General features: G+C 49.9%; 1 protein-coding gene and 1 non-coding gene across 5 annotated transcripts in view; one reads left to right on the forward strand and one right to left on the reverse strand.

Annotated features, from left to right (window-relative positions):
• Positions 1-6,766: 6,766 nt before the first annotated feature.
• On the reverse strand, positions 6,767-6,877 carry LOC122231555. Its single transcript, XR_006208825.1, has one exon. It is a non-coding gene; the product is annotated as a U6 spliceosomal RNA (small nuclear RNA).
• Positions 6,878-8,728: 1,851 nt separating this feature from the next.
• Positions 8,729-18,637, forward strand: part of STX3 (syntaxin 3) — a 40,011-nt gene continuing 30,102 nt past the window's right edge. The window contains exon 1 of one of the 4 annotated variants that reach the window (XM_042957398.1): positions 8,729-8,850. In XM_042957398.1, the coding sequence (XP_042813332.1) occupies positions 8,821-8,850 (30 nt within the window). In that variant the 5' untranslated portion in view covers positions 8,729-8,820. The remainder of the gene's footprint in view (positions 8,851-18,637) is intronic. The other 3 variants (XM_015542025.2, XM_015542024.2, XM_042957400.1) reach the window with 3 other exon arrangements.

Raw genomic sequence — 18,637 nt, forward strand, 5'->3', positions numbered from 1 at the left:
CTCTGAGAAAGAAATTTCTGTTGTTTATAAAGCCACCCAGTCTGTGGTACTTCGTTAAGGATGGATGAAGGCAGTAAGTATACACAATATGCACGTGAGCAAGCGGGGGAGGGGCACAGAGAAAGACTCTTAAGCAGGTTTCATGCTCAGTGCAGAGCCCCGTTTGGGGCTCGATCCCATGACCCTGGGATCATGACCTGAGCCAAAATCAAGAGTTGGACCCTCACCTGACTGAGCCATCCCGGTGCCCCAGAAAGATTGCTTTTTTAATTGAGCCTCTCTGGGTAGCAGGGGGGTAATGGATTCAGGTAGAGCAAAGCTAGTTCTGTGAAGACAAACACTGGCGGGACACAATGAGGGGAAGGGCCCCTAAAGCGGCTGTGAACAGGAGGGTGATTGTTTCAGGACGATCCGCCTCAGGGTAATGGCGTCAGAACATAGATGGTTTACTGTCTTTTTATAGGGTGAGGGAAGCTCATTTATTCCTCTCCTTGTTGAATAGCGAGTGATTTATTGGGGTGCCTGGCTGGCTCAGTCGGTGGAGCGGTGCAACTCTTGATCTCTGGGTCATCAGTTCAAGCCCCCCGTTGGGTGTGGAGCCTGCCAAAAAAAAAAATAGTGAGTGATTTATTCATTCAACAACATTTAAGAAGGCAGTGAACAACTATTTATTGAACTCTACTGTGTACCTACCTGTGCAAAGTGGCTTTGAAGAGCACAAACCAGGGCCGCCTGGGTGGCTCAGTCAGTTAAGTCACCGACTCTTGGTTTCAGCTCAGGTCATGATCTCACGGTTTGTGGGACTGAACCCTGCATCGGACTCCAAGCTGACAGCATGGAGCCTGCTTGAGATTCTCTCACTGCCCTCCCACCCCGCCCTCAAAATAAATAAACTTAAGGAATCACCCCGCCCTCAAAATAAATAAACTTAAGGAAAAAAAAAAAAAAAGAACACAAACCATGATAGCCCAAGAGCAAGTGATACAATGCTATGAGCTTCCAGAGGAGGGACAGCGAAGGGAATCAAGACAAGTTTGACGAGGGAGGTGGCATTTGACCTGCACCATGCAGGTGTCCAGATCTGTGCAAAGAGGAGCAGGGAGGGCATTTCTGAAGGGGGGAATGGTAAGGACAGAAGAACAGAGAACGAACTCTTTGTGCCTCTGTTTCCTTATCTGGAAAGGCATAAACACTCTGCTACATTTTTTCTTTTTTTCCTGAAAATGTATCACAGGCTTAAAAGGCAGAAACCATGACCCCAAATTTATCTTACAAGGAACTGAAATGTTCCCGTCTTCCTTTGAAGACAAGAACCTGAAAGGACCTTGTTTGGTTCACTTACAGACACTCGCTGTCCCTCCTGCTGTGTTCTACCACAATATTCTACAAGGTCAGTGTTACTTGCAGGACACTAGTCTTGTTGAATCATAGGTGTTTGGGAGAAATAAACTTTATGTGGTCAAGGAAGCATGAAGACTACTGTACCAATCAAACCCCAACCCATTACTGCAGGTTCGCTCTGTGCCTATAATGTGCAAACGTGCCGCCATGATTCTAAGATGAGGATATGTTTCTCTATGTTTTCTGAGCTCTGTCACCACGAAAGTCTTCTGTTCCTTGGGGTATCTTATGAAACCTCTTATCCTGTTGAACCTACTTTGGAAGAAGCTGGCTTAGCTGTTGCTGACTCAGCACCAAGAGGGTTTTTTCACTAGCGACAGAAATACTCCAGGCACTTTTTTTTTTTTTTTTAACATTTATTTATTTTTGAGACAGAGAGAGACACAGCATGAACGGGGGAGGGGCAGAGAGAGAGGGAGACACAGAATCAGAAGCAGGCTCCAGGCTCCGAGCCATCAGCCCAGAGCCCGACGCGGGGCTCGAACTCGCGGACCGCGAGATCGTGACCTGAGCTGAAGTCGGACGCTTAACCGACTGAGCCACCCAGGCTCCCCGATCCAGGCACTTTTCAATTCCCCATGCTTCTTGAGGGAACAAGCGTAGTTGTCCTGGGTTAGTGGGCTTCTTTTCAAGTGATTGCAGAAGGGAATTAATGTTTACCATATATTAGCCCATATATCGTCACAAAACCCATGAGACTGGTGTTATTTTTATCTCTGCTTACAGATAAGGAAACTGACACATGGGGAATTTAAGTCACGTGTTCAAGGTCACACAGTCGGAACGGGCAGAATGTGGGATATGATGGGGATGGTGCTGCTATCTCAGCATGTTATCACTGTACTATGGGAGTTTGGGGGAGATCCCTTCATTTTTCTGTACTTAATTTCATAATAAACGAGGGGAATAATACCTACTCTACTACCCTGAATTATTGTGAGATCTTGGGGGTGGGGTGGAGAAAAACTCTAAAAGTACGATGAAAGATTCAGCATGGTTAGTCTAATATCCAAATGGAGGGGCACCTGGCTGGCTCAGTCGGTATAGCATGGAGCCTGCTTAAAAAAAAATAACATCCGAACGGAGAAACATGCTAGATGGCTTATTTATTTATTTTAGTTGTAAACATTTTACTTTATTATTTATTTATTTTAACGTTTATTTATTTTTGAGACAGAGAGAGAGAGAGAGAGAGACAGAGTGCGAGCAGGGGAGGGGCAGGGAGAAAGGGAGACACAGAATCCGAAGCGGGCTCCAGGCTCCAAGCCATCAGCACAGAGCCCAACATGGGGCTCAACGCGGGGCTCGAACTCACGAGCCGTGAGATCATGACCTGAGCCAGAGTCGGCTGCTTAACCGACTGAGCCACCCAGGGGCCCCCAAACGGGCCTTCTGCAGCTCAAAGTAACAGCAGTCCTCTGTGGAGGAGGCGTCTTTCACCAACCTCTTCTTAGTAGCACTTTGGGCTTTAGGGCTCCGGGGATTGAAGACTTCGTATAAACAGGAAAGCAAGTTTATAAGGTTCAGATAGTTTATATTGTCAAATTAGAGGCATAGGTGTATGGCACAGGGAGGTTGGTGCTAGGAAAACATCTGAACGATGTGCTAGACGACATCTTTGTGAAATAAAAAAACCATGTTATTTTAAACCCTCAATTCAGTGACACAGAACTCATTCTCCAGAACACATGGAATTGCGGTTGGACTTTTAAGAGGTAGGATTCAGGAAGCATCTTCCTTCTTCCTCAGAGAGAAGAGAGGGGGATCCCCAGGGAGCCTGTGTGTTAGTCGCCAACTATTCTTTGGTTTGTTCTCCAAATATTTGCATTCTACCTACTTCGTAGTAGCCCTGGGGGGTGAATAACATTGATTTGTTGCTCTTAAGCTCATGGGCTAGCCAGGGACACAGATGGATAAGCAGCTAGGTACAAGACAAGACAGGACGTGCTTTATTGCTTTATTTATTTAAGTTTATTTGAGAGAGAGTGTGCATGTGCGAGTGGGGGAAGGGCAGAGAGAGAGAGAGAGAGAGAGAGACGGGGGGGGGGGGGGGGGGGGGAGAATCACAAGCAGGCTCCAGACTGCCAGTGCAGAACCTGTTGTGGGGCTTGAACTCACAAACCACAAGATCATGACCTGAGCCGAAGTCGGACGCTTAACAACGGAGCCAGGGTGTGCTTTAAAAAGAGGTCTGAACAAGTTGTGCAGAGGCGGGCAGAGGGGCCAAGGGGCCACGTGAGGTTTGGGTTTTGAAGGAGGAGCACAGATCTGTTAGGCGTGAAAAGGATTAAGGGCCTATTAGGCAGAGGTAGGTGGGAAATCCTTGGTGCATCTGGCTCAGAGAGGAGGTGGGCATTGGGTGAGGCTAACGAGGGGCTGTGCGTGTCATGGAGGGCATGGGGCCCGGGGCCAGATTGGGCAAAGGCCTGAATACCATTCCAAGAAGAGTCTGTACTCCTTACTTGTTGTAATGAGAAGCTACTGATGAGTTTCCATCAGAAGAAAGACGTAATGGAGGCACATTATAAGAAGATTCGCTTACTAAATTTGGTAGACCTTAACCGAACGCCTGATACATTTGTGGCCCTGTGCCTGGGCCTGGGTCCACATCAGTGAAGACAAAAGACAAGGCTGCTGTCCTCAGAGCTTACAGAAGGCGTGCGAGGCAGACCAGTGGCCAGGTAATTCATAGCGTGGTAGGGGCTACGATAAAGCACAGGGCGTCACCAGAGGCATGTTTGAGGGACACCTAACTCCATCCTGGAGGGGGAAACTTTTACTCTGAGGCCTGGAGAATGTACCAGCGGTGTCCCGGACGAGCATGGGGGAGAAGAGAGCTCTGGAAAGTGACGCAGCCTAACTCTGGCATTGATTTGGGATTTGAACTATGTACTAGGCAGCCATTGAGAGGACTGCCAGTCTTCATTCTACCGTGTCATTCCCCTCACCGTGAGCGTGGGCTGCACCCAGTGAGTAACTTCCAATGAACAGATACAGCCTAAATGACGTCACAGCTGAGATTGGGTTCAAAAGTGCTTTGGCTTCCATCTCTCCCTCTGGCCTGCCTGTTCTGATGGAAACCAGCTGCCATGTCGTGAGCTGCCCTATGGAGAGGCGTCACCTGTCGTGCAGTGGGCTCTGGAGGTCCAGAAGGGGTAAGGCCCACTCCCTTCCTCCGATGGGAACGAAGTAGGCCCGGAGGGAGGAGAGAGAAGGAAGCGGAGTTGCCAAACGCCAGGAGCCTTTGGTTGGTCTGTAGAGGTGAAACTGAGTGTCGGCTGGTTTTACACATAGCCAAAATGCAAACACTTGAGTGGATTTGGGCTCTGTTTGTTTAACGGGGAAACAGCTACACCAAAACACAGCAGATGGGAAACGAAGTTCCACCGTGGGGCAGAAAAATAAAAATACATCAGTAGGGGCTCCGACTAAGCCTGAAACTTCAAGTCCCCGTCCACACCTACGTGGAGACCCTAGAGTCCACTTGGGCTCAACATCAAGAGTCTTTTTCACCAGCCCCTGGACTCCCCTTGCCCAGGTACCATATTCCAGTTACTTGACTTTTTCATTTCACTTTTTTAAAAAATTTTTTAACATTTATTGATTTTTGAGAGAGAGAGAGAGACAGAGCACAAGTTGGGGAAGGGAGAGAGAGAGGGAGACACAGAATCCGAAGCAGGCTCCGTGCTCTGAGCTGTCAGCACAGAGCCTGATGTGGGGCTCGAACTCACGGAGTGAGAGATCATGACCTGAGCCGAAGTCCAACAGTTAACAGACTGAGCCACCCAGGTGCCCCAACTTTTTCATTTCTTGTATACAACTAGCAGGTGGAATCCAAACTTCTGCCTGTCAGGGAAGAGCAAATATTAATATGCTACCAGAAAATAAACAAAATGGGGTTCATGCCTAACAAAAGTTTTAAAGAAAGCTTGATGCCTCTAAGTACCTTCCTGCAGTTGAGAGGGCTCTTTGCCCTATTTTCAATATTTTTAGAAAGTTTAAGGGAAATGATACAGTCATTTCTGTTATGGCTCCCTAGGCTAACCAAAAGGTTATTGTATTTTTTCTTGGAATCATCTCATAGGAAATCAAATTTCTTTTTGGTTTCCAAGTTTTATTGAGATATAACTAACACGTGACATGGTATTAGTTTAAGGTTACAGCATAATGACTTGAGATATATAGAGACAGCAAGAACGATCACCACAGTAAGTTTAGTTAACATCTATCACCTCACATAGTTACAATTTTTTTTTGTGATGAGAAGTTTTTTTTTTTTTTAATTTTTTTTTAACGTTTATTTATTTTTGAGAGAGAGAGAGAGCATGAACGGGGGAGGGTCAGAGAGGGGGAGACACAGAATCCAAAACAGGCTCCAGGCTCTGAGCTGTCAGCACAGAGCCCAACGCGGGGCTCAAACTCACGGACCGCGAGATCATGACCTGAGCCGAAGTCGGCCGCTTAACCGACTGAGCCACCCAGGCGCCCAGTGATGAGAAGTTTTAAGTCTATCATCTTAGTGACTTTCAAATGCACAGTACATTCTTGTTAACTCTAGTCACCATGTTCTACGTTACACCCCCAGGACTTATAACTGGAAGTGTGTATCTTTTGACCTCCTTCACCATGTTGCTCCCCACCCCCTACCCCCCCACCTCTGGCAACCACCATTCTGTTCTCTGTGTCTGAGTTTGAGGAATCCAAATTTCTGATTCCCCAGTAAATATATTTTGTGAAGGATATGAAATCTTTTAAAACAAGAGATCCATCAATGAAAACAAAGCCTATAGGATACTCTTGATCTTGGAAAGGTTGGGAACCACAAGTTTTGATCAACCTCCTTATTTCACAGATGAGAAAACAGGTTGTGTGATGTTAAGTGTTAAGTTTTGTGGCAGAAACTCTGGCTACAACTCAGGCCTCCCGGCTACATATATCAGCAATCATTCTCCAGCCCCACAGCAACTCTCCCTTCATGGAAAGCCCATCTTGTGAAGGACAGATTACACTTCTTAATGTTTGGGCAAAGGCAAGGAACAATAAACAGTGGTGGAAATTATAGGGAGGGAAATTTTTGTTTTGTAGAGAAAAAAAAAATTTTTTTTGAACAGTTGGAACTGTTCAATCGGGAAAGATGCTTTCTTGAGAGTGTCTGGAAAAATTGTGAAGCAGTTAAAATGGAAAAAAAAAGATTACTGGGTGTCAGATGGTATGGTAGGCCTTTTTGGATTATCTGCATTTATTTATGTATGTTTATTTATGTTAAGAGATAGAGCACAAGTGGGGGAAGGGCAGAGACAGAAGGGGAGAGGATCTGAAATGGGCTCTGTGCTGACAGCAGACAGCCCAATGCGGGGGGGGGGGGGGGGAATATGGAAGCTTCATGAATTTGTGTGTCATCCTTGTGCAGGGGCCATGCTAATCTTCTCTATATCGTATATCTATATTTTAGTATATGTGCTGCCCAAAGGAGCACTGGGTTATCTGTTTTTATTAATGGTCTGTGCCTCCTATGGTCCTGTAACTACAATTCTGTAGATGGTAGAAAACTGCTAGTAATGCAATTAGTTCTTTTCCACGGAGATGCAAACAAAATCTGATTGAGGTGCCATTGATCTCCTCCCACCCCCGGAAGTCGGTTTTGCATTTAACATATTCATTTCAGCATTCCTGATGGCCTGTGTGTCTGTTTTTTGGGTCCTTCTGTAAACAGGTTTTTCACACTTTACTCGTTCCCTCATTAATTAATGAGTCAAATAAAATCTTTGATGTGTGTTCACTTTATAGTTGTCTGAGAGTCATGATTTTTTCTTTTTGAAAACAATTCTCTTTAACCAGGAGGTCTTGGATGTTCCATCCCTGGATGTGTTCAGGCAGGTGGTGTGGCCATCCTTGATCCTTATACCAGACTCCTATGGCTCTTTCCAGACTTTAATGTAAAGAGTCGTTCACATCTCTGTTTCCCTCAGGAGACTCTCTTTTCCTGAGGAGGGGGACCCAGCTAATGTATGCGCACTAACAAAAATTTGTTAAGGGAAGGGGAGATACGGTGTGCGATTTACTCACCTTTTCCATTTAGGACCACCAGGGGGAGCAGAAGCCTTCCTTTACTAACTTCGGGAACCCACCTAGGGAGCGTCCGGGGTGGAAGGAAGTGTAGCCCAAAGGAGGATCAGGGACGAGAATGAGTTCATCCAGCCCGACCGCTTACGACCGTATCTTTATGGGAGGAGATGAAGTCAGCCTGGAGCACGCACTAAGATCGCAGAGGAGGGCAAAGTTCTGTTAGAATTACGAAAATATTTACAGCCTTTTAACCTGAATACACAGAGCACATTCTTGTCGTGACTTGAGAATTCAGTCTTCGGACTGCCACTCCCACTTACTGAGCGCCGCCCTCTGCTGGATAGGTCGGTGGTTCCCAAGGAGGAAGATGAACGGGGAAGAGGGAAGAAAGGGAGGGAAGGGGCGGCGCAAAGACCCCGCCCACCTTTTCGGTAGACCCATCCCACCTGGCAGTCCACACCTCGTAGGAACGAAGACGGCTTCAGCTTGACAAACAGTTCGTGACACTGACATCTCGATCTTACCACCCCGGTTCTGTGCGGTGCGAACCAGACCCCTCCGGAAACGGAGTCCCCTAGAGAAACCGCGACCCCCAAAGTTGTACAGATTATTAGCGGCAGGTGCTGCCTCCAACGTTGGACTGCTTCCATTTCTCGGAGGGGTCGCGATTGCGACCAGCGTCAAATCCAGAGTCTTCGCCGCCGCCCCGCCGCACCCCCGGTTATTTCCTCCAGGAAAGAACACGCGCCCCCAGCGGTATCCCGCAGTCCCCCGGACGGCCAGCTCCGTCCCTTGGGGCGCCCTTCCTCGGTTGCGGGGAGGGGGGGGGCGGGGAGGGACGCCTGGCTCTCCCTCCCACCTGCTAGGCGCACAGCGTTCTCGGTCCCCGGGACAGTGTGCGGCCGGGCCCGACACAGCCCGGTGCAGGCCGCGAGCGGCCGTCGGGGGAAAAGGAGGGGTTCTCCCTCGGGCCCGCCCTTTTCCCTGGACTCCCCCGCCCTCCCCCCCGCGCCGGAGCCGGAGCCGCCCGAGCGGAGGGCCCTTTAAGGAGGAGCGCGGGGCGCGGCGCAGGTGAGGGGCGGGCCCGCCGGGCGGATCTGCGCTGCGCGCCGGCGCCGGCCCGGGAGCCGGATTTGGAGAGCGCGGCGCCGGCGGGGCCGCAGGGGGCGGCGCGGCGGAGCCTCCCGTGGCCTCGGACGCTCCTCCTAGCCCGCGGCCGCCGCCCGCCTCCGCCTGCCCCTCCAGCTCCTTCGCCCCGACCCGGCCGGCCGGCCGCCCGCCACTTCCGGCCGCTCACCTGGGACGCGCTCACCTGGGACGCGCTCACCTGCCTCTGGGCGCCTGGGCAGCAGGATGAAGGACCGGCTGGAGCAGCTGAAAGCCGTGAGTCCCGCCGCACCCGGGAACTGTTGGGCCGGGGGCACAGCTGCGAGGGAGAGGGCCTTCCCTATGCTCCCCAAATCCGGGCTAGAGGGGGGTCCCCCCGCATCAGGCCTGCGCCCCCGGAGCTCCCGCCGCATCCGCGCCCCTTCCCCGCCCCTCCGCTTCGGGGTCATGTGCCAGTGATTCATCCCTAGGTTGTGATTTCCCTGGATGCCTCCCTCCTCTCCCCCAAGCTGGACAGTTTCAGTTCAGAGCTGGGGTCTGCGGGTGGGGGTTCTTTGAGTCCAGAGGAGTTCTCTGTGAGGTCACGGGTCACCTCTACCAACCTGCTACCTGGCAATATGCCCAGGATCAGCCTCCTCCTACCCTCCTTGTCTCCCTTGGGGGGCGGGGAGGGGGCGCCGAGTACGGCTGCCCCTCCCCCAGGACCTGCTCAGAGCCCCTGGGTGACCTCCTGAGCTGTGAGCTGGTCACGTGCCAGGATGGGCCCAGCACCTCGCCACCCTGAGGTCTATAATTATTAATTTCTCCCTCATCCTCCGGACAGCTGTGGTCAGGGCAAAGGATCTGAATGAAGGTAGACCGCCTCCAGTCCTACTGCACAAAAGCTGTAAAACCCCGAGCTACTTAGTCTTTTGAGCCTGTGTTTCCTTGTCTGTCAAACGGGGATGATCATCCCTTAGAGATTTGCTATGAGATCAAATGACATAATGGGACTTGATACAGAGGATGGTTAAAGCTTGGGTTTTTGAGTCATTGACTCACATAACAAATAATTACCAAGTACATTCTATGGGGCAGGCCTGGTGCTCAGCCCTGGGGATTGGGGGACACAGGCTCTGTCTATATGGAATTTTAAATGTAGCCTTTGATAGACACAAAGCAGTCCCTCTTCTTGGGAGCTTGTGAGAATTGCGAGGCTTCAGCCCCTGCCTGCACCCACAAAATCAGTCTGATTGCTCTCGAATCTCCCCAGGGGATGCAAGAACACATGAAAGTTTGGGAAGCTTGGGAATGGATAGAACTGGGGTTGCCTCCTGGCTACACCGATTACTGGCTGTCCCTCCACCTCTGAGCTTAAGTTTTCAGGTCTGTGAAGTGTGTGGTTGTAAGGACTAAAAGCAAGAGCACACAGAGCCCTTTGCATGATGCAGGGTACGTGTGGGATGAATAGGTGGTAAATATGCTGATAGCTGTAAAAGCTCCTCTGGCAAAAATACAGGCCTTGTTCAAGGCACTGCTGAGATGCTGTTACAGTCGCTTTTCTTTCTCTTCCCTTATCCTGGGTAAGACCTTTGCACTCCTTTCACCTGCTCTGGGTCATAATGCTGCAGAGGAGGTGAGGGTGATGGAGAAGTGAGAGAAGAAAAAGGGCAGCTACAGATGGGGGGGGGAGGGGGTTGGGGAAGGAGCCGGGGAGGGAGCCTCCCTGCCTCCTGCCCGCTCTTTGTCATTGAAGCTTCATAATATCGCCTTTACAGACAGGGCAGATTTTATTGCCGCTATTTTTTTTTTATTTTTTTTATTTATTTTATTATTTTTTTTATTTTTGGGACAGAGAGAGACAGAGCATGAACGGGGGAGGGGCAGAGAGAGAGGGAGACACAGAATCGGAAACAGGCTCCAGGCTCCGAGCCATCAGCCCAGAGCCCGACGCGGGGCTCGAACTCACGGACCGCGAGATCGTGACCTGGCTGAAGTCGGACGCTTAACCGACTGCGCCACCCAGGCGCCCCTGCCCCTATTTTTTATACAAGAGGCAAGTAGAGCTCAGCTTGGGTAGGAGGGGTGTCGCGGTTCCCAGGGCCGGTCAGGGCACAGCCCGGAGAGGAACCCAGGCTCCTGACGCTCTCCACCATACTCCTTCCCTGAGGCTCGCTGGAAAGGAAAGAGGAGTGTGGTTTTGAAGATCTTCCCTTATCAGCCACACACCCAGCAATCATAAAACAGTGCAGAACTGAACGGCAGGCCCAGGCGACTCCCTTCCTTGCGTTAGGAAACCCATTTCCAGAGGAAGATAGCCCACTGCCCCTTTCAAGCCCACGGTCAACAAATAGCAAAGAACTCTTGAGTTCTGAGCATCAATTCAGTTTGCCAGGAAAGCCAAGCAAGTCCCCTGGCTTCCCCAAGCCTCCGGGCGGGGCTTTACCTCTGGGGAAGGGAAAGGTCACACTGGAGACTGGGCACTTGTGGGGTGCTGTTCTGAAATAACAGGTTTTGGAGCAGGGGCATGGCTGGTGGTGCCCAGCAAAGAGGACCAGGCTGCAGGTTCAAAGGTTCTGATTGTTGCCTTGCCACTTAATAGCTGTGTTCCTTTGTACCCCTTCTGCTTCTCTGTTCCTCTTTTGTAAAACAAGAAGTTTGGTTCATCTCAGAACCCCCTCTTGGCAATACTGATGTTTTCCCCTGGATCATTGTTCACGTTTGTATGGGTTTTGGTTTCTAGTCCATCCCCCCCCCCCATCCCCCACCTCTGGGTGAGAGATGCCTTCACTGCAACAAGATAACCATCCCTCTGATTATTTTCATCAATAAAAAACATTGGTTACCCCGCATGAAACCAGTTTCACACTGAACAGCCTGTGTAATCTCCTCTGTGGCATCTTTCTAAACCTTTGGGGGAGGCGAGGTGATAACTGGGGGAGGGCGGTCATGTGCAGGAGATTAGCCTTCCTCTGTGTGGGTATCAGGAGTAGATGTGAAGTTGATGGGTCAAAATAAGGATTCTCTGTGTGAAAGCATTCTCAGTAGTCAGAGCTGCCCAGGGACGGACTGGGGTGGCCAGAGAGGTTGGGAACTCTTAAGCCTGGGGTGAGGCAGGAAGCTTGTGGGGAGTTTGAGCAGCTCTCTGAGGGTGGAGAGGCAAACCGATTTCAGGCCCTCATCCACCTTGCTGATACATGGTTCTCTAAAATGCTTTGTTGTGTGTGAACCTGTGTTAGGCACCATGAGGCTCTTGGGTTTCCAGGACCAAGGTCTCAGAGTTGCGCCTGTAAAGTGGGTCATCATACCTTCCCCATAGAGCCATTGTGGAGGTTGAATGAAATAATCCAAGATAATCACCCACCATTGTGCATGTGCGTTCCCCCAACTTGACCTGCCGGGAGCAGCATCCACACTGAAGGGGCACACCTTCCCGAGGCCATGGTCACAAGACCTGACTCATCTCTTGCATTGCTCCTCCTGGTAGGCCTCCTCAGCAGCCTGCTTCTTCAGGGAGTAGGACAGGCTTACCAGGAATGCACAGGGTCTACCCCCAGCCCGTCTCACAAGCTGATTTCTCACTAGCTGAACTTTGGATCTACTGAGTCCACACAATTCCCATCCAGGGACCTCTTGCCCGGCTCTCTTTTCATTCAGCAAACATTGACTGAGCACCTACTATGGCCCAAGCCCCGCCTTAGGTGCCGGGTTATAATGGTGATTACCACCTATTCCTGGACCTTAGAAGTTCACAGTCAGATAGGGAGACACACAAGAAACGGAAAATGATGATACCTTCCTTGTGTTAGAAGCTACTGTGGGAAGACCCTGTCGACTGGCCTCTGGGGACAAGACACTAGGGGGTGCAGGGTGTTTCCCAGAAGTGATGCTTGAGCTCAGGTCTCGTTAAGATCAAGTCCGATCTCTTCAAGGCACGTAGAGTCTCCTGAGAGGCAGGGATCCTGGATTTTCTCAGTCACTGTCTCATTGGCGAGTGCTCCACTATTTCACCACGATAAGTGCTTTGGGACTTTCCTGTGCTGGGTGTGCTGATCCTCCTTTCTGACCTCTTCCTGCTGGATAGCATGTTATGCAGAATTACTACACAAGGTTCTGGTCTTAAAGAGTAAATGGTCATGTATGAAACAACTCGCAAATTAAAGGTAGATAATGATAGCAGAGAAGCCAGTGATGTAGGGTAGGGAAAAGAGGGCAAGAACTTTGGACCCCCTGGAGTTGGTCTACGGAGGACTAGAAAGAACTTGGGGTACACCGGCCCCTCCAAGGCAAGTGCTAATAGGGATGCACGGATGAAATCAACCACCTGGGACTCTAAAAGACCGGAGTAACTTTTTATTCATTCTGTTCTGTCTTGTCTCTTGCTGCATCCTGAAGGGTTCCTTGGCCTCCTGCTGCTTTTGACAGTCTGGATCTCTGTGGGATCAGAGGTCCTGATGTTAAGGGTCAGAGTATAACCCCTCAGAATCATGGGGCTGTACTTCCCCTTAAAGCTCAATTCGTTTACTGCATAGATATTGGCCCCTGCTATGTGCCAGGTGCTTTGGATCCTAACCAAATCTTAACATCCTGACTTGAGAATCTCTTCACTGAGATTCAACTTAAGACCCTTTTCATTGAGATTCTGTACTTCAGTGATAAGATTTCTCACTGGTCTGTGATTTCTTCCTGGGAGGATTCACCCCCGGGAGAGCGATTTAGCTGGAGCAGACTGGGAGGCCAGGCCGAGATGAGTTAACAGGGGATTGAGCAGGGATTATGGACTCATCAGGCTGAGGCCAGAAGAGAAAACGCTTGGACGAGGGAAGGGGATTAGTTTTATTTTTGTTCCTGTGAGTGAGGGGGGAGACCAGGGCCTGGCAGAAGCCAGGGTGCTCTCTCTCCCTTCTCCTACTGTCAAAATTCCTAGCCATCTTCCAAAACGCATTCTTTCCACTTACCCTCCCTAACTGCAGCCTAGAGTATTCTCCCTCATTCCAGCTGCACATAAAGGGCTGTATATCGCTTTGCAGCAAATACCTTTCTGCTGTTAGGTTCATGGGGTTTTTGTCACCATGGAGTAGGCTTGAAACCACCTTCCTTTGTTTTTTCAAGAGTTGGACTCTTTGTCTCCTTAAGTACTATTGTAACTTGGGGGCACGTGGCTGGCTCTGTCTGTAGAGCTTGTGACTCTTTATCTTGGGGTTGTGAGTTCAAGCCTCACATTGGGTGTAGACATTACTTAAAAATAAAATCTTAAAAAAAAAAAGGAGTGATGGTTCTATTCCTTGTTGTCACTGTGTCATCAACTGCAGTAAAATTGATCATTTATTGAGCAGCTACATACTATTTGATGGGACCTGTGTTAGGTGCCTTGCATTCGTTGTCTCTAATCCCTTCAACCACGCAAGGCAAGGTGCTGTTTTACATTATTCCCATTTCACAGGTAAGGAAATCGAGGCTCAGATTTGATGGAGATCCCTAGCTGGGAAAAGTTGGGATCAAGATCGAACATGTCTGTCTTGCCTTTTTTTTTTTTTTTTTTAATCTCCCTGCACTTTATTTGATCATCTGCCCATCTACAATGCACACGGCCTGATGCAGTGGCAGAAAGGTATTCCTCTGGAGCCCCAGTGCCCCGAACTCTGCATGGTAGTTATCTAGTAAATGTTTATCCGACTGATTATTGACTAATCGACAGCTTGGCCCTCCCACATCCCTTGCCCATCGTTGGGACTTACTCTTCCCTCTCTATTCCCTGTGGGGTGGAGTTGAGCAGCATTTACTCCGAGAGCCTGTGAATTTGCTAATGATGCCAGAGGTCACTGGTTCCATCTTCAAGGACAAGGGTGGCTGAATTCCAAGGCTCCTAGCTATTCCTAAACCCTTAGCCCACTACATCATGGAGGATTGCCCCGTTCAGAAAGACGATGAAGGAGAAGATGTGGGTGCCATGGTGAAAATCTAGCCACCCCATTTTTCCTCTGGCAAAATCTAATAACATCTCTCTTTTTAAAAAAAATTTTTTAAAAGTTTGTTTATTTATGTATTTATTTTTGAGAGAAAGAAAGAGTGAGTGAGCAGGGGAGGGGCAGAGAGAGAGGGAGAGAGAGAATCCCAAGCAGGATCCATGCTGTCAGCACAGAGCCCGACACGGGGCTTGCACTCACAAACCATGAGATCATGACCTGAGCTGAGACCAAGAGCTGGACGCTTAACTGGGACACCCAGGTGCCCCAAATCTTAGGAGTCTCTCAACACTCAGTTCCAGTGTCACCACCACAGGGAAGCCCCCAGACCTTGAGCGGACAGCATTTACCACTCCACAAACTGTTTATCTTGGTTGATGTGTGACAGCAGCGGCCCAGGGTTTCAGAAGCCGCCTGCCCCGTCCTTGTCTGCTGTGTGAGGGAGCACAGATCACGCAGGCCTCGTTCCCCCTGCACTTCCACGGCCCGGCTCACGGTGGGGAAGGCTGCAAACCACACTGTCCAGTGAGCAAATGGGGACGTTCTGCAGATGAGCTTACTTGGAGATTCTGTAGTCCCTGAGGGACCTTATCTGCAGCTGCTTTAATACCCAGCCTCTTCAGCTCCCTGCCCTGACGGGTCTCCACGGTCAGGCCAGCCTGCTTTCTGGCATTGGGCCGTTTCCACGGCAACGTCCCCCTGCCGGACGGGAGGGCTGCTGTAAATGCAGTTCAACCTAAAGGAGATCAGTGGAACACATCCTTTTGATTTTGGACCAATTTTAGACTTACAGAAAAGCCACAAAGGCAGCACAGGGAGTTCCTGTCCACCCCCACCTGGTTTCCTCCCTTGTTGACACCTTCCATTTTGATGGTACGTTTGTCACAACCGAGGGATGCTTTAACGATCCTGATGTTGGCACGTTCCTATTCTCTGAACTCCAGACTTGATTTGGATTCCACTCATTTTCCCATGAACGGCCCTTTTCCTGATCTGGGGTCCCATCCAGGACACCACGTTGCAGTTAGGTGTCTTGCTTTCTTAGCCTGCCCTGGCCTGTGTCTGCTTCTCAGGTGTTCCTTGTTTCCGTGACCTTGTCCGTTTATTCAGCTCGTGTGTTTTCATGCTTTGGAAGTGTGTTTCCAGTGGCCGGTGCAGCTGCTGGCGTGCGGCTGCCGTTGGAGGCATCCCTCCGGGGTGGTAGACAGCAAGGGCTCAGCAGCCGGCTGCACGGGCTCTCCCAGCTCCAGCACGCACCGTCTGTCCCATCTTGAGCAGATTGCTTGACATCTTTATGCCTTAATTTTCTCAGCTGTAAGATGGGGAGGGTCCCCAGAAGATTGTAGAGATTAAATGGTACGTATAAAGTGCATGTCCCAGAAGAATCCTCAGCTCCTGTGGAGTGCTCAATAGATGTTACCTAATACATAGTGAAGTGTTTTCTAGAAGGATCATGATGGGAGGGGGCTTGGGCACAGGGGCTGAAAGGAAGTAGAGATGAGTAGAGAAGAAGAGGTTATTAGTCCCTCCATGCCTCGTCCCTGAGAACTGGAGGCTGTGGGGTATTGAGTGGTGGGGTTGAGACGGAGAGGAAGTCCGAAAAGAGCGCAGAAAGCTGGAGTAGGGGAGGAACAATGTTCCAGAAAGAAATCGTGGGCCAGTAAGAAGTCTTATCACTAAAGAACAGAAGCCCAATGAACTCTCCAGGAGGAAGCAGAAGATACTCTTCCAATGTCTTTGGCTCCTGGGATGAGAGAGAAAGCAGGAAAAAGGTGTGGTCTTCTTATTCCAGTGGCCTTCCTGGAGGTATCCTTTGGGTAAATTCACTCATCTTTCAAAATTTCCCCAAGGAGTCACCTTTGCACACATTATTGTATATGCTTCCATCCTCCCCAGGCTCTGCCTTGGATTCAGGGAGGTTGGGCACCTGGTCTTCTTGTCTTAAGTGCTGTCCTCACTCACCATGTGGGGTTGTAATGACCCGTGTGCCTCCCATCGGAGACAGTGAGGTCCTGGAGAGCAGGGGCTGCTGAGTTTGGTCTCTGCATCTCTAGTGGCAAATAAATGCTGGTTGTTCAGTAAATACTGTTGGGTGAATGAATGAGCGAATGGATTGGACCTTGTAGTGGGAAGGAGAATGTGTGGGTATGGCAGTTGGTTACGAGACCCCACCATGTCTCTAAGTGAATGCACTGCGAACTCGGTGGATTGGACCAGGTATGGTTCCATCCTGTCTTTGTTCCATATTAGCCATGTGATTCTGGGTGAGTTAATCTCCCTACCTCAGATTCCTCACCTGTGTAGACAACATCTACACAAAGGCTGTTTTTTTCCCTCCTGTTTTTCTTTTTTCTTTTTTTTTAAAGTTATTTATTTTGAGAGAGAAAGAGAGAGAGAGAGAGAGGGAAGGGGGAAGGAGATAGAGAGGGGGACAGAGAATCCCACAATCCTGGGGTCACGACCAGAGCTGAAATCAAAAGTCAGACACTTAACCGACTGAGCCACACAGGCACCCCTCCCTCCTCCTTTTCTTTAAGTAAACTTCCATCCCTTTTTGCTGTTCCTTATCAGACCTAGCTTAGGTCCTGAGAAGCAAAAACAGGTAGGAGTTAACATGGCACCTGGGGATGAAGTTTGATGATTTTTCTATGCAACGAACAGAATGCAAAGTGTCTTCAAACGCACGTGGAAGATTAAAAAATACTGACTGTGTATAATGATATGAAGAAGTGTCCAGTTGCACAGAATATTAAGTCCAGTAGGCTATGTTCCCTGACGATGGCATAATAAAATTAACAATACAGTAATAGCCCTCCTTACCTGCTTTGGAAATTGAAAATGCCTTTCTAACTAGCTCTTGAGTTAAAAAGAAGTCAGAATGGGGGCACCTGGGTGGCTCAGTCAGTTGAGTGTCCAACTCTGGATTTTGGCTCAGGTCATGATCCCAGACTCGTGAGAGATCAAGCTCTGTGCGGAGCATGGAGCCTGCTTGGGAAAAGGGAAGTGTCCCCTTGTTTCACAGGGAGAAAGGACAGTGTGGGAGGGAGACGGGGGTGGGGGGGTGGGGGGGGGGTCGGAGAAGGGTAGGCACACTCTTTAAGTGGGGAGCAGAGAACGCCGAGTACTTGTTGAGAGCTGCTTACTCAGAATCTGTGGCTCTTTTAATTGAAGAAGAGGGACTGGAAAAACCAGACGTTGGGCAGTGTGTCACGGGCCTGTGTGTGTGTGTGTGTGTGTGTGTGTGTGTGTGTGTGCGCGCGCGCTTGGAACCCTCGTAAGCCGTAGTGTTTGTTGTCCCTGGGAATCCGCAGACCCTCGCTGCAGAGGGAGGCAGGTGGGGGAGAGGGGAGCAGGAAGGAGGAAGTGCACACGGCGCTGTCTCTTTGAATTCATTGGGGGCAAGTCTGGGTTTATGAAGAGGCGCATGCGCCTCGAGCAGAGAGCTGTTCCCATGTGGAGGAGGGGCACAGACTCGTGCTCACCTGCTTGTGCCACGAGGGCGCCGCCTCCGCCAGCCACAATCCTTTAATACCCCCGCTGCCGGCCGTTAAGGACCAGATGTCCCTTCGCAGCCCAGACTGCTTGCTGGTGCCTTTCCCTCACCCCAGAACGTTCCCGAGAGATCCGGGGCCTTCCGTCTTGTCCCGGGACCCCCGAGGAGTAAATGGGCGTCATCGTCATCCGCGATGGCTCCCTTTTCCTTCCTTTGTCCCGTCCTTCTGTCTTGCTGCTCTGATTTGTAGGATCCTCGAGGAATTGCCGGTGATTTAAACTTAGACTGCAGCAGGTTGTTTGTCTTAAAATCTCTAACGGAAGTATAGTTGGCACACAATGTTAACACCAGTTTCAGGCGTAGGACACGGTGATTTGACAAGCCTGTGTTATGCAGCGCTCACCACGGTGTCACCACACGACGGAATTACTCTGGTGACTATATTCCCTATCATCTTCCCCTATCATCACCTTTCATACCCGTGACTAATTTTTATAAAATAAATAAAATGAAAATGAAAGTTTGTACCTGGAAAAGGAGCAGTGGGGTTTTTCTCTCTCTCTCTCTTTTTTTTAATGTTTGTTTGTTTTTGAGAGAGTGTAAGTGGGCGAGGCGCAGAGAGAGG

This window comes from Panthera tigris, chromosome D1 (assembly GCF_018350195.1).
Source record: "Panthera tigris isolate Pti1 chromosome D1, P.tigris_Pti1_mat1.1, whole genome shotgun sequence".
NCBI lineage: Eukaryota > Metazoa > Chordata > Mammalia > Carnivora > Felidae > Panthera > Panthera tigris.